At 42.1% G+C, this 14,541-nt stretch overlaps 1 protein-coding gene and 1 non-coding gene across 14 annotated transcripts in view; both read right to left on the bottom strand.

Moving 5' to 3' along the window:
* Positions 1 to 14,541, bottom strand: part of FAM228B (family with sequence similarity 228 member B) — a 64,798-nt gene that overhangs the window by 16,490 nt on the left and 33,767 nt on the right. For 12 of the 13 annotated variants that reach the window (XM_045549144.1, XM_045549139.1, XM_045549138.1 and 9 more), the window contains exons 8-9: positions 9,619 to 9,726; positions 7,134 to 7,278 (exon numbers count right to left, since the gene is read on the bottom strand). In XM_045549144.1, coding sequence (XP_045405100.1) covers positions 7,134 to 7,278; positions 9,619 to 9,726 — 253 coding nt within the window. Of the gene's footprint in view, positions 1 to 2,568; positions 2,864 to 7,133; positions 7,279 to 9,618; positions 9,727 to 14,541 lie in introns of those variants that run through there. The other variant, XM_045549150.1, reaches the window with a different exon arrangement.
* On the bottom strand, positions 14,127 to 14,233 carry LOC123637544. Its single transcript, XR_006734913.1, has one exon. It is a non-coding gene; the product is annotated as a U6 spliceosomal RNA (small nuclear RNA).

Genomic DNA, 14,541 nt, shown 5'->3' with positions numbered 1-14,541 from the left:
AGATGAGGACTGGGTAGGATTACGATTAAACAAGATTAGGGTTCATATACTTTTCTCTCTACTTTGTATATGATTGAAATTTTCCATAATAAAGTTTCTTTACAAACTCAATATTTATAAACCCCAGCCTTTCCTTCCTGAGTGAGGGAAAGTAGACTCAACAGTGCAAACTTTTGTTTATCTGTTTAAAGTCAAAATTCTCACTAGAGACAAGAGGGGAATTTATTAAATATTTTCAAAGAAGACAAAACTGGTCAGGGAGAAAGCACAGAAGACTGGTAGGACTCAAGGCAGGATTTGAACTGCTTCTTTGCAGTAATGGTGCAACTGCACGTGACAACTGTGTTACCTCTAGCAACCTCTTCTCAACTTGAAAGATACCTGCCTAATACAACCTATAGTCACCCAAGCAACTTTACCTGCATATTTAGTTGATTTGATCAACAGTTGCCCTTAATCAAGATGTGCAAGCTAATAAATGAGTATTTATTATGTTCTACTAAGTCCTACAAACCTGAGGAACATTTCTTGCTGAGGTTGAGGTTAAGCAACTTACCCAAAGTTACCATGCAATTAATTGCCAATATTTAAATGCAGGTCTTTCTAACTGAAATGTATGCAGTCTTTTTTTTTTTTTTTTTTTTTTGAGACAGAGTCTCACTCTGTTGCCCAGGCTAGAGTGCCGTGGTGTCAGCCTAGCTCACAGCAACCTCCAACTCCTGGGCTCAAGCAATCCTACTGCCTCAGCCTCCCGAGTAGCTGGGACTATGGGCATGCACCGCCACGCCCAGCTAATATTTTTTCTATATATTTTTAATTGTCCAGCTAATTTCTTTCTGTTTTTTTAGTAGAGGTGGGATCTCACTCTTGCTCAGGCTGGTCTCGAACTCCTGAGCTCAAACGATCTGCCCGCCTCAACGTAGGTAGTCTTTACCCTATGCTGTGGTGCCTAGTCACTAACTAAATATATTTTTGTTAATGTTCTATTAGTCCTCCACTACTTAAACAGCTTTAAATATCATTTGTAAAAACTGAAGAAATCATTGTATTTATATTACTCCTGTCTTCTCTTTCCCTCTCAATTTGTGTTAGTATTCACAACACTTAAATTCTGTCTCATGACCTTTGTTTCAGTCTGTCTTACAGTTAATAGATTCAATGTTCACTGTCAGTTCTTTTGCTATTAATAATATTCCTTTACTTCTTGCATATTTAAATATGTCTCTTGCCTCTATACTATGAAAATTGTCAAAATCAAAATGGAATCACTAATGTTAAGAAAACTCTGACAGCTGGGTCTGGTGGCTCACTCCTATAGTCCCAGCTACTCAGGAGGCTGAGGTGGGAGGATCACTTGAACCCAGGAGTTGAGGCTGCAGTGAGCTATGATCAAGACACTGCACTCCAGCCTGGTGACAGAGCAAGACTCTGTCTCTTAAAAAAAAAAAAATTCTAGTTTTCATCTGGAACCATGTGTTCATTGGGGGAGAGAGACTGGGAGACTGGATAACTGTCATGGTAGAATAATGTAAAAAGGATGATAAATATGGAATGAGAGAGAAAAATGGTTAACTTAAAGCAAGAAAATGAAAAGCTCAGATGCCAGAATGCTGGAGTCAAGGCATAAAAATACAGAGTCACCATTTTTAATAAATCCCATTCTGTCTATAGCCCTCAAGTTCATAAACTGATCTTATTTTGTTGTTTTGTTTTTTTTTTTTGAGGACAGGGTCTTGCTCTGCTGCCCAGGCTGGAGTGCATTGGGGCAATCATAGCTCACTGCAGCCCCACACTCCTAGGCTCAAGTGATCCTCCTGCCTCAGCCTCCCAAACAGCTAGAACTGCAGGTGCATGCCACCACACCTGGCTAATTTTTCTTGTTTTTTGTAGAGATGGAATCTTGCTATGTTGCTCAGGCTGGTCTCAAACTCCTGGCCTCATGTCATCCTCTGCCTTGGCCTCCCAAAGTGCTGGAATTACAGGTGTGAGCCCAGGCACCCGACCCATAAATTGATCTTGTAAGTCACTGAATTGAAAGTCCAGTTGGATTAACAATGTTGCCAGTCTTTTATATGGAAGCTAGAGCATTGACTAAGAAAGAGGGGGCTCTTGGAAATCATATGGGGCTATGTGGGGAACATACAGAACTAAAGAACTCAGACTCCACCAACTCCTTTATTTTTTTTAATATTTTTTCTTTTTTTAAATATTTTTTGTTTTTTTTTCCTTTTTTATTGCCCCATGTGTTCACAGGAACCACAAACTCCTTTAAAAAGGCTCCCACGGTATCCCTTTTGCTTAAGGAAAACAGAATTCTGCTCTCCTATGCTCTATGTCCTACTATGTCTTCCTATGACCAGGATTTGAACTCAACATGTTTAGAATCAGAATCAACAAGTGAGTAATCTATACCTAAAATGAGTTTTTAAATTTTCTAAAGAATTTTAAAAGTTGGAAGAGCCTGGGGAAGATATATAGGTGTGGATTTTAAGGGTGCATGACCAAAGGGAGCATACCTTAATTTAGGAACAAACCAAATGAATTGAGATGGGCAATCAGTAAGGAAGCAATAATTATTTTTATTGGATCTATTAGCAATATTTTGTAACTTCTGGGGAAAATACTTTTGCAGTAACTGTCAATACATAGTATTGCCATTGCTTAATGATCACAGACATTGAACTTAAAAATCAAATAAAGTTTGTTGCAGATGCTTTTCTTAGAGAAAACAATTCTTGAGTGCCTTCTTTGGTCTTCACCCTGACTGATTCCTGCTAGCAGATGACTTCCTTTGAAGTAGCCTTATTTTGTGTACCCTTTCACCAGTCAAGGATCAGGACGTGGGCTCCTTTGTTGCTAAAACCTTTTGAAGGTGACAAAAGAGAAGAGTTGAGTGTGATACAGGGATGAGGGCATCGCAAGAGTGGAAGGAGTTCCCCGGCTAAGCTGAGCTGATCCCCCTGAAGCCTGGTCCTGCCAGAGCTGAGTGACTCATCTCACAGAGACAGTCTCCACCTAAAACTCCTGCTTCAACTTTTCCTCTCTCTGCCTGGATTCAGAAACATGTAGAGATTCAGGGACACAGCCAACCTTATTATAGCTGGGGTAGGTCACTCATGTGTGATATGATTTGAGGAACCCCATATGGTCTGGGCTTTCAGATGTCATGTGCTTGGAGTACTAATTTACACTAACATTGTTGTGATTTAGAAAATACTAGGTTCCTTTCTTCCCTTCTCCCTAAATCTCCATCCTCCACCTCACTATCAGCTGATGACCTTTTCACTTCACTGAGAGAATGAAAGTAAACAGAAGTAAACAATCTTCCATCACAAAATCCACCGAGCTAGCTTCTTCTGTGTCCGTGTACTCTGCCTCCCCTCCTCACACAATGGATGGCTCGTCCTGCCCTCCACTTGAGCCCTGGATCCCACCTCTTCACCTCCTGAAGGACTCTCCCTTGCTACTATGGCCCCTCACTCTCCAGCATCATCAAATGTCCCTCTCTACTAGAGCGCTCCCATGGAAACATACATGTTAAATACCCAGCACTTGATAAAAACATTCCCTTGTCCCTACCCTCTCCAGCCCCCATCCCATATCTCTCTGCTCCCTTCATAGCAAAACTCCACAAAAGGGTTGCTTATTCTGTCTCCACATCCTCCCCATTCTCTCCTGAACCCACTCTAATCAAGCTTTCATTCCAGCTACTCCACAGTAACCTCGATGATGAAAATCACCGATTACTTCTAAATCTCACTAAATACAAAGGATAATTGCCAGTCCTCATTTTACTTGTCCTCTTAGCAGCTCTGCGACATGGGTGATCCTGCCCTCTTTTCTGAAACACTTTCTTTACTGGGCTTCCGCAATACCACACTCTCCTGCTTCTCTCCCTGCCTCCCTAACTGCTCGCTCCTCTCATGTTCCTTCACTGGCTCTGCCTCTTTTTCCCAGCCTCTAAATCTGGGAGCTCGGCAGGACTAGCCCTCAGCCCTCTGCTCTGCTGACACTCACTCCCAGGTGATCTCATGAATTCAAACAGCATCGATACAAGATGGCTCTCAAATACCTGCCTGCACCCCAGTCCCCCCGAACTCCAGACTGGTATGGTCACCCGCCCACTTTACATTTCCTTTTGGGTGTTGAATAGACTTATAACAAGATACCAAAATGGATCTAATTTTAGTCTCGGTATCTCTTAAGGCGATAGATGCTATGTTCCAAAGTGAAGAATGGAGTCCTGGGGTATCTGTCAGACGCTGAGAGCCAAAGGCAATCATAAGCAACCAGCAAGAAAAGAAATCAGCAGGGGAGAAAGTCCCAGCAACAGGAATTTTCCCTGAAGATGACTTGAAAGTGCCCCATGAGAGAAAACATTAGCTTTAAACCCCTGCCAAGCCTAGAGGATGCTTTACACTAAAATAGATCATCATAAAATTAGTATGTAAGAACTTCCCTGCCCCTCATTACCTCTCTTCCCTCTTCCCACTGTTACTCTGAAAAGATCAGAAATCACAGTGGCAAGAAACAAGGATAAGGAATAAAAGAGTGAGATGGGGAAGAGAGAAGACTTCTACCTGCTCTTCGTTCTGGTAGCGCTAGCCTCAGTGGCCCCAAACAGAGCAGAGGGGACCTCACATGAAGACTGAAGTGCTGGTCATTATACCAGATTGGACGTGTTAGTTACTGAACTGTGACTGTCTATAACCAGAAGACTTTTTATTATCTTAGCAGCATTGAACTACCCCCAACAGAACAGGTTTAAATGGGCAGTTTAATTCAGTTGCTTTAAATCATGGCCTACAAACTCTCCTGTATTGTAATTATAGGTGTCTTGAATTTAACCAGCCCCAAACTGGATTATTCCTCACTTTTGCACTTCTTGCCCTCTCAGACAACCCTTGTTCAGTGAATCGGACCCTAATCCATCAGGCCGCTCAGGACCAATTTCTTGCTGTCACTGGTTCCCATGTGCCTCTGAACGAGCTGTCAGCCCCTTCACTGTCACCTCCTCAAGACCACCACTGGCTCCAGCCGCTTCGCTCTCACCTGGCCTCCCTGCTTCTGCTCTTGCCCCTGTGTCTTCAGTTCTCCGTGCAGCAGCCTTCTTCTTCTTTTTAAAATGTTAATTAGATCTTATTTCTCCCCTACTCAAAACCTTTGAATGGCTTCCCCTCACACTGTGGATGTTATTCCAACAACTCTTCATCATGGCCTCTAACCCCCACACCTGCCTCCCCTCAGCCTCGCCTCCTGCCTTTCTCTCCACACTCACCTCACTGGCTCTTTCCTGCTGTTTCCTGAACATGCCAACCTTCGCCTGCGCCAGCCCACCTGCCCCGACATCTCCCCAGGGCTCTCTGTGCCTCACTCCCTCAGTCCCTCAGGCTGCTGCACAAATGTGGTCTCTGCAGGGAAGCTTTCTCTGTTCCCTCATCCGTCCCCCACCCTTCTGCCCCCTTTCCCTGTTTTACTTTCCTCACTGCCCTGATTACTAACTCACCTGAAGTTAAATGTTTATGTGGTTGGTTATCGTCTTTCTCCCCCATCAAAATGTAAGCTCCACAAAGTGAGAGATTTATCTGTCTGGTTTCCCACTGTGTCTCCAGCACCTCCCACACCGCCTGCTCAGAGCTGGCGCTTGTTAACATTTTGAGGAAGAAAGCAGGCAAGCACATGGGAGGATGCCAAAACTGACAGTAAAAGGAGTTAAAACACAAAATAACGTTTTAATAAATTTTCCTGAATGAGTGAAAAAAGAAGCTTCTTATCCTTTAGGGGCAGGAGTGGGGAAAAGGAGAGATGGGAAGGAAGGAAGACGAGAAGATTGTAGACTCGGAAGACAGGCTGCTAACATACTGACTTCTAACTCTGGGGGTGGGGGCTGTGACTTCTCTCATCCACTCCTAAGAGAAGATGACTCCAGAGTGTTGGGACTTAGTGGGTGGAGAAGAGAACTGAAGGAGAAGCCCCACCCTACACCTGGAAGCCGTAGGCTGGGCTGGATCAGTCAAATGGCCACCAGGGGTGGGAGGCTGGCAGGGGAGCCTCAGAGCAGATGGGGATGGCACGGACCTGCGGCTGCTACTCAGGAGCTGGAAGGACGACCACATCTGTACTGAGAGGACCTGAAAAGACACTGATCCCAGAATCCTGTGTAGGGCCTCTCCGTGAGGACAGGGGCACAGCTGGCTCCCTGGCCTCTGGCTGGCCCCGTGGGTCCAGTAAGAGTCCAGCCAACATGCCAGGTGGAAACACGGGGGCGGCTCTTCTTTCTACCACTCTGCTTGAGACGCTTGGCAGTTGCTTTAAACCGTCATGATTATTCTTCTTCAACTCTTCAAATTCAAGCAATTCCCATTCTTTTAGGAAAATCTGGATCTCCTGGTTACTCCAAGTTTTAATTAACTGGTCTGAGGGTTTTTGTGTTTCCTTGGTTTCATTTTCCTCCTTAACTTACTGGAGGTTCTAGTACTTTCAGTCTAAAGTCTCACTTTCTCCATTTTTATTCCTGAGTTTTCTCCTAGGATTCTTTTCACTTCAGCCGCAGGGCCTAATCCAGGGTTGCAGAAAACTGGCACTTGCTCTGCCATAAGGGGATCTGGGAGAGTCGGAAGGTGCTGAGTGTGGAAATGTGTTTGCCCCTCTCTGCTTCTTGCAGTCTCTCAATTTTGGAACTTTTATGTCTTAAATTTTACTACTTTAATTAAGTATTGGTCCTTTTAAAAATTTTCTACCTATCTTGACTGCATTAAGAGGAACAAAACTTTGGGCCTGGCCTTGGTATGCTAAGTAGTAAATGTTAGAGAGATGGGAGAGACAGCAGAAAGATAGAAGGGTGAAAACTCAGGAGCCAGGGAAGTCCTGGACAGTACGGTCCACCCCACAGAGAGCACCTCCACCAAGTAGCCAGGGGAAAGTCTCCATTCCCTCGGCATAAAGGACACCTACCTCTCAGTTTCTTCTACACTATCCTCCACCTCTTACTGGTAGAGGGGTTGGGGAGGGGTGGTCCACTGCCTCCTCCCCTTTTGGAAGCCTGCCTTACAGAGAAGTTCCCCATTGCTCAGATGTTGGTATCAGCGATTGCTGCCTTGTGTGTTATGAAATGGGACTGCCCCAGCTCTTACCACATCCTGATCTTCATCCCATTCTGCCTCCTGGCTGAGGTTCAAGGAAGAACAGTGCCCTTCACAGTTGGTTTCTTTGGGACTTGGATTATTTCCCTCCTGATAACATAGAGGTTCTTTTTCCAGAAAGGATGACCCTTTGTTTCTGTAGGAAGAAATCGGAAAGGAAAGAATTCTCTTAACTCTCAACTCAATTGTAGCATTTAATGTTTTTATTAAGTTTGAAATCAATAAGTTCTATATGAATTTACATATTTTTATGAAAAAGAAACCCAAATGAATAGTATTACCTTGTTCTAGTAATAGTTTCATCTGTAGTCTCTTTGCTGCTTAACCAAACAGCTGAGTGAGGGTGCTTTGGAGTGAATGACCCCCTCTCCCAGATTTGTCTATTTTGTCTTCCTTGGGGAGGTCTAACTCTGCCAAAGACAAATATGCCTTCTCCACCCTTGTTGCCATAATGAGATGCTTACCTAATTCATGGAAGAGAATCCAATCTTCCTCTTTCCTCTTCCAGAAGGAGCTCATAGACTTAAGCCTCCAGTCTAAAATATAAGCCCCTAGCTACTCCAGCAATGCAATACTCTCCTTCATATCTGGGTCACACTCTGCTAGTAGAGGTATTTGAGAACAAAATCCCTCCTTTTATAGCATTTATAGAAAGTAGATAGGATTAAGATGTTGATTATCCTAAAATCTTATCCAAGCAGGTCTGTTTGAGACCGTGGCAGTTAGGAATTGTAGAGGAGCTTACTCCTTTGAATTCTAACATACAAGAGTGATTCTGGATCAGTCTATCTTTTGAGGCCTTCAGCTGCAAAGTGAATAGGGCTTAGTTTCAATCCTTCTTCTCTCCCTCAATTTCAGCTCCTATTCAAGAGACAAGCAGCAAACTGCTGAACCACACCTCACCTCGAGGACACTGAGAAGTCCACGATGGCCAGCTCCATCTCTAACAGTTACAGTTTCTACTTTACATCACCAAGATCCTCATGAGGCAATTAGTTGTTCAAATGCTGGACATGCCAGCGTCAATCATCTCTAAAAGTCCCTCAGCTTCTGCCACACTGTATTTATTCATCAAATTCTAACTCTGATCAGGAAAAGGAATGGAAACTGCTGCAGCTTACTTGGGGCACATTTTTTTTTAAGACGGGGTCTCACTATGTTGGCCAGGCTGATCTCAAACTCCTGGCCTCAAGCAGTCCTTTCACTTTGGCTTCCCAAAGTGCTGAGATTACAGGTATGAGCCACCACGTCTGACCCCAGCAGTTATTAAAAACAGAAAATTGGAGGTCAACCTATAAAATGTCATATAAACTCATTTTTCTTCTACTTTGCTATTTTTTTATTATTATCAATAGCTTTACTGAGATATTATTTACCTGCCATAAAAATCACCCATTTTAAGTGTACAAGTCAATGGTTTTTAATATACTTACAGAGTTCTACAACTATGTCACTACAATCTAATTTTAGAACGTTTCCACCAACCCCAAAACTTTATGCTCATTAATGGTCACTTCCCATTTCCATCCCCAGCCCTAGCAACCATATCTACCATCCTAGAGACTGGCCTTTTCTGGACATTTCATATAAAAATAATCATATAATATAGTCTTTTGTGACTGGCTTCCTTCCCTGGGTAATAGTTTTGAAGTTCATCCATGTTGTAGCATCTATCAGTACTTCTTTCCTTTTAATTGCCCAAGTAATATTTTTGGATATAGCACATTTTGTTTATCCTTAAGTCAGCTGATGAACATTTGGGTTGTTTCTACTTGCTGGCTACTGTGAATGCTGCTGCTATGAATGTTCATGTGCTAGCCTTTGTATGCATATGTATTTTCATTACTCCTGAGTAGAAACCTAGCAGTTGAATTTCTGGGTCACTTGGTAACTTAATGTTTAACAGTTGGAGAAACTGCCAAACTGGTTTCCAAAGTTGCTGCACCATTTTACATTCTCTCCAGCAATGTCTGAGGGATCACGTTACTTTTAATCAGATAGTTACAAGTTATGTAGTTATGTAGAGAAATCTCTTACTTTTAATTCCATAACTAGTTAATTGAGGTGATTCCCATGTTACAGGCATACCAGCATGTACCACTCCTCTGCTTATAACATCTGGGTACAATAGTGTAACAGCCACTACACACCAAAACTAGTTCCAAACTCCATTTATACTGTTCCAATTCAAATAAAACTCTCCTAACCTTTAATTTTAGTGCCAGTTAACACTTATTTTCCCTTTCTGTGCATGTTATTTCTGAGTGTGTTAGCTATTTGTTCTTTAAAACCAGAAAAGCCTAAGAGTTGCTGCCTCACCCAGACCCAGTGGTGGGAGATGCCAGATCTCGTGCCACAGTGGAGCCTGGTGCAGGCCCAGCACTGACGCCAGCAGGCTGAAAGGAAGGCAGGGGATGGCAACACAGACAAGCACCTTGAATGAAAGAAGAGCAAAGCTGTGGAGTAACAGGCTTACTTGTAAATAACGGCTGTTTCTTCTTCCTGGGATTCCAGAAGATGAGGAGCTCTTGCCAAGCATTTCAAATCAAAACTAGTATTGTTAAAATTCACTTTCACTTTTAACCTTTAACAAGATAACATGTGTGAGGATGTTTTAAAAACAATACTAGCTTACATTTATACAGAAATTGTTATACACCGGCTGCTATATATATATGGTCCAAAATAACATCATTACTTCAAACTGGTATACATTCTTAGATGAGATTAGTTTTTGTTTTGTTTTGTTTTGTTTTGTTTTTGAGACAGGGTCTCACCCTGTCGCCCAGACTGGAGTGCAGTGGCAGTGGCCTGTCAGATCATAGCTCACTGCAACCTCCAACTCCTGGGCTCAAGCAATTCTCTTGCCTTGGCCTCCCAAAGTGCTAGGAATACAGACATGAGCCACCACACCTGGCTAAAATATTTTTTGTCTATCTTTTCACTTAGCTTTAGTCCTATCCTATATCCAAACTGACTTATACATCACTTGTCAGATTACAGTTTCTAAAAACACCACTTCCCGCATCTCACTCCCTCCTCAACTATACTCCCCGACTCCCCATTCCCTGCATGATAAACTCCCAGTTCTTTATCAGGCATTGAAGGCTCTTCACAAAATGGCTCCAACCTAGATTCACAGACTGAATCAATGACTGGCCATCCATCCATTCATTACACAGACAAGTAAATAGTTGCAAACTGTGTGACAAGTGAAGAAGTACACGTATGCTCAGTAGTGGGACAGAAGGACTAATCCATACTGCCTTGGAGAAGGAGATAGTTTGGGAAGACTTCAGAGAGGAAGTCTTAAAGTAGAATTTAATAGAGTCTTGGAAACAGAGTTTTGCTCAATAAAAAGATAGGAGGTGGACAGTCCAGAGAGAGAGCCCAGCATGTGCAAAGGCACAGATGTGGTATGAAGAATACCATTTATTCAGGTAATTGTGCAAGACCTAGTATTGTTGGAGTACAGAGCATTAGAGAAGGAAACATCAACCCAACCTTGTATGTCATACCAAAGAGAATAGTTTTTAACTGAGGGACATGGGAACCACTAAAGAGAATTAAGTTGAAAAATAACATGACACACCACATAGGTTCACCCTGCTAGCACCATACAACATGAGAGAAAGTATGGTGCTGTGTTTTAGAATGTGGGCTGTGGAGTCAGAGATTTGAGTTCAATTTCTGACTCTCCCACTTTATGGCTATAAATAAGTAGCTTTCAACCTGTTGTACACTGGAATCATCTAAGGATTTTTTTTTCCTTTTTGAGACAGAGTCTCGCTCTGTCATCTCGGCTGGAGTGCAGTGGTGCAATCATAGCTCACTGCAGCCATGAACTCCTAGGCTCAAGCTGTCCTCCCACCTCAGCCTCCCAAGTAGCTAAGGGAGAGGTGCCTAGCCACATCTGGCTAATTTCATCTGAGGATTTTTTAAAAATACTGATGTCTAGGTCCCACACCCAGAGATTCTGATTTCATTTGTCTAGGGTATGGCTCTGGGTATCAGGATTTTTTTTTTTAATTCCCCAGGATATTCTAAGATAAAGCCAAAGTTGAAAAATACTGCTATAAAATTGACAAGGTACTTAAGTTATCTGTATAATAGTACCTACTAGGTACTATGCCAAATAAAGTTTTTATGAAGATGAAACAAATTAGCATATGTTAAAATGCTTATAACAGTGCCTGGCACATAGGAGCTCAATAAATTATAAATGTTATCATAGATTAGAGATGAAAATGAGAATTTAGTTTATGGGAATGTTAAGGAAGGGGCAGGGTCAGGCACAGTCGCTCACACCATAATCCTAGCACTCTGGGGGGCCAAAATAGAAGGATCTCTTGAGCTCAGGAGTGTGAGGTTGCAGTGAGCTATGATGACTCCACTGCACACTAGCCTGAGTGACAGAGCAAGACTCTGTCTCAAAAAAAAAAAGAATGAAGGGGCAGATTAGATGGAGATTTAGGAGTGAACACGACAGAGCCTACTGCTGGATTAGATAAAGGGATAATGAGATCAAAAGAACCCTGATGTTTCCTATAACTAGAAACATAAAAGAAGCATGTTTAGATGCATACAATAACTAGGCATCACTGGCTCACTTCTGGATAAACTGACTCATATGTGGAACACAGGAACTGAATATTTGTGACTGGAATATAGAAGGCACAATCATCTCACTCTAGTTTCTTCTGGTTCATGAAGATTTTCCAGAACTGTCTTAGTGGTTAAGCACTAAGCTCCTTCCCGCTTTCAGACTCCTACCCCACCAGCACCTTCTGCATAAGAGTGTGGTGACATGGACCCCAAAGTTGAGTCTGGAGACCGAAAAGTGGCATCACAATTATTTTCAAAATTTGAAAAACATGCTAGCAAGAGAGAAGCAGTGCCTCTATTATTAAGAATATGAGAATGGTCTTTAAAGACACCTGGCAAACACTTGCTTAGTGTGCAAAGACTAAGATTCAGTATAAGGACTCATTTTAGAAGCCAGTCACCCCAAACACACCAGCCACCACGAGGCTAGAGCAGTATGGATCATAGAAAAGAATCTAACAGTCATCCAACGAGAATCCAAAGAGAACATTTTCCTTACCACATTAGTCACACCAGCACCTTAGTAGGGTGAAAACACTGTGGTTGGAACCCACTGTATGACCATTAACAGCTCACTATAATATCAACATTCTAAATATCATCACCTTCATATACAATCAGAGTTAAACCTATTATAAATAGAGTCCTTGTTTGAGTGGACCTCTCCTAATTACTAGAGCTAATATCATGATGCTCAAAGTTGATAAAGAAGAACAAAAGTAACAGCCACTCTTTTGGAATTCTGTCTTAAGGTTTATTTCTGTTTTATGTAAGATTTACAATGCCATTTGTGGCCAATTTTTTTAAAAATAAGAAATGAAACTATTTTAGTTCTGCTTCCATTTAGGATGTAGAAAGCACCAAATAATGTTGTTCTCACCCCAAGACAAGAAAAGGCCAAATAATCTACAAAAACATAACTCTTATTGAGCTTATCAGACCTCAAGGCAAACAAGTAAATTGAATTCCAAAGGAAGACAAGTCCCTCCCAGGAGAAGCAGGACATAAAAACTGCTTCATTTTGGTAGAGTGTAAAGAGGTGGCTTATATAGAAGAAGGTAAAACAAGAAAAAATTGATAATACAGACTTCATTAAAATTAAAAATAAGCTCTGCAAAAGACACTGTTAAGAGAATGAAAAGACAAGCCACAGACTGGGAGAAAATATTTGTAAAATATATACCTGATAAGGTACTCATATCTTAAATATATAAAGAACTTTTAAAACTCAACAAAAAAACAAATAACCCAATTTAATTTTTCTTTTTTCTTTCTTTTTTTTTTTTTTGAGACGCAGTCTCCTTCTGTTGCCCAGGCTAGAGTGCTGTGGTATCAGCCTAGCTCACAGCAACCTCACACTCCTGGGCTCAGGTGATCCTCCTGCCTCAGCCTCCCAACTAGCTTAGACCACAAGCATATACCACCACACCCAGCTACTTTTTTTCTATTTTTAGTTATCTGGCTAATTTTTTCTAGTTTTAGTAGAGACGGGGTTTTGCTCTTGCTCAGGCTGGTCTCAAACTCTTGACCTCAAGCAATCTTCCCGCTTGGCCTCCCAGAGTGCTAGGGTTACAGGCATGAGCCATCACATCCAACCCAAATAAACATAATTTAAAAATGGGCAAAAGATCTGAACAGCAGACACCTCATCAAAGAAGATATACAAATGGCAAATAAGCATATGAAAAAATACTCAATATCATATGCCATTAGAGAATTGTAAATTAAAACAAGAATGATACCACCACCTATCTAATAAAATGGCAAAAATCCAAAGCACCAATACCACCAAATATTGATGAGGATGTGAAGCAACAAGAACTCTCATTCATTGCTGGTGGGAATGCAAAATGGTACAGCCACTTTGAAAGACAGTTGGCAGTTTCTCACAAAGCTAAACATAGTTTTATCACATAAACCAGCAATCACATTCCTTGATGTTTACCCAATGAGTTGCAAAGTTAAGCCTTGGAAGCAACCAAGATGTCCTTCAGTAGAGGAATGGAGAAACAAACTATGGTAAACAAGGACAAAGCCCTACCTACTTCCCTGGACCCTTCTCTCCTACAAAGAAAAAGCCTTAAGCCACTGGAGGAAGAGAAACAAACTTACTTCCTCCCAGGACAACAATGAAAAATCCAGTGCATCTTGGGGAGGAGTAGAAGCAAAACCTGTGTGCCACTGAAGGAGAGATGAGGAATCCCGTTACACCCAGGACAGAGGCAAGGATCCATTGCTGCTGAGGTCAGGAATAGAAGCAAAAACCCTCTGTGTCAGGGGGAGGGGCAAGAAATTGGCTTGGGCCAAAATCCTATTCCTATACTAAGCAGAGATCTATTTTTTTCTTTTTTTTTAATTTTTTTTTTAAATATTTTTTTAAAAAATATGGAACCCTTCACAAATTTGCGTGTAATCCTTGCGCAGGGGCCATGCTAATCTTCTCTGTATTGTTCCAATTTTAGTATATGTGCTGCTGAAGCGAGCACCTAAGCCAAGATCTGTTATCATTGGAAGAGGGGCAGGAATCTACCATCCAAGAACAATCACAGATACAGGGTGGAGTTTGGCTACCACAGGGATAAGGGAAAGGAACCCCAAGGAGCCCTATTCTTGAGGCCCAAGCACACAGGGCTTGCATAAAACTGAAGCTAGATGAAAGAAACATAGAATGTTCCCCTGCCTCCACTGTGAGCCTTTCAACAAGCAACAACAGCAGTAGACTTCTCGGGGAGAGGCAAGAGTATGCAAAGAACGCCTCTCCACCTCTATGATGCAAGCTTGCAGGGATAGCTGA

The sequence above is a fragment of the Lemur catta genome, chromosome 4, assembly GCF_020740605.2.
Source record: "Lemur catta isolate mLemCat1 chromosome 4, mLemCat1.pri, whole genome shotgun sequence".
Taxonomy (NCBI): Eukaryota; Metazoa; Chordata; class Mammalia; order Primates; family Lemuridae; genus Lemur; species Lemur catta.
This window is presented reverse-complemented; position numbering and strand designations above follow the sequence as displayed.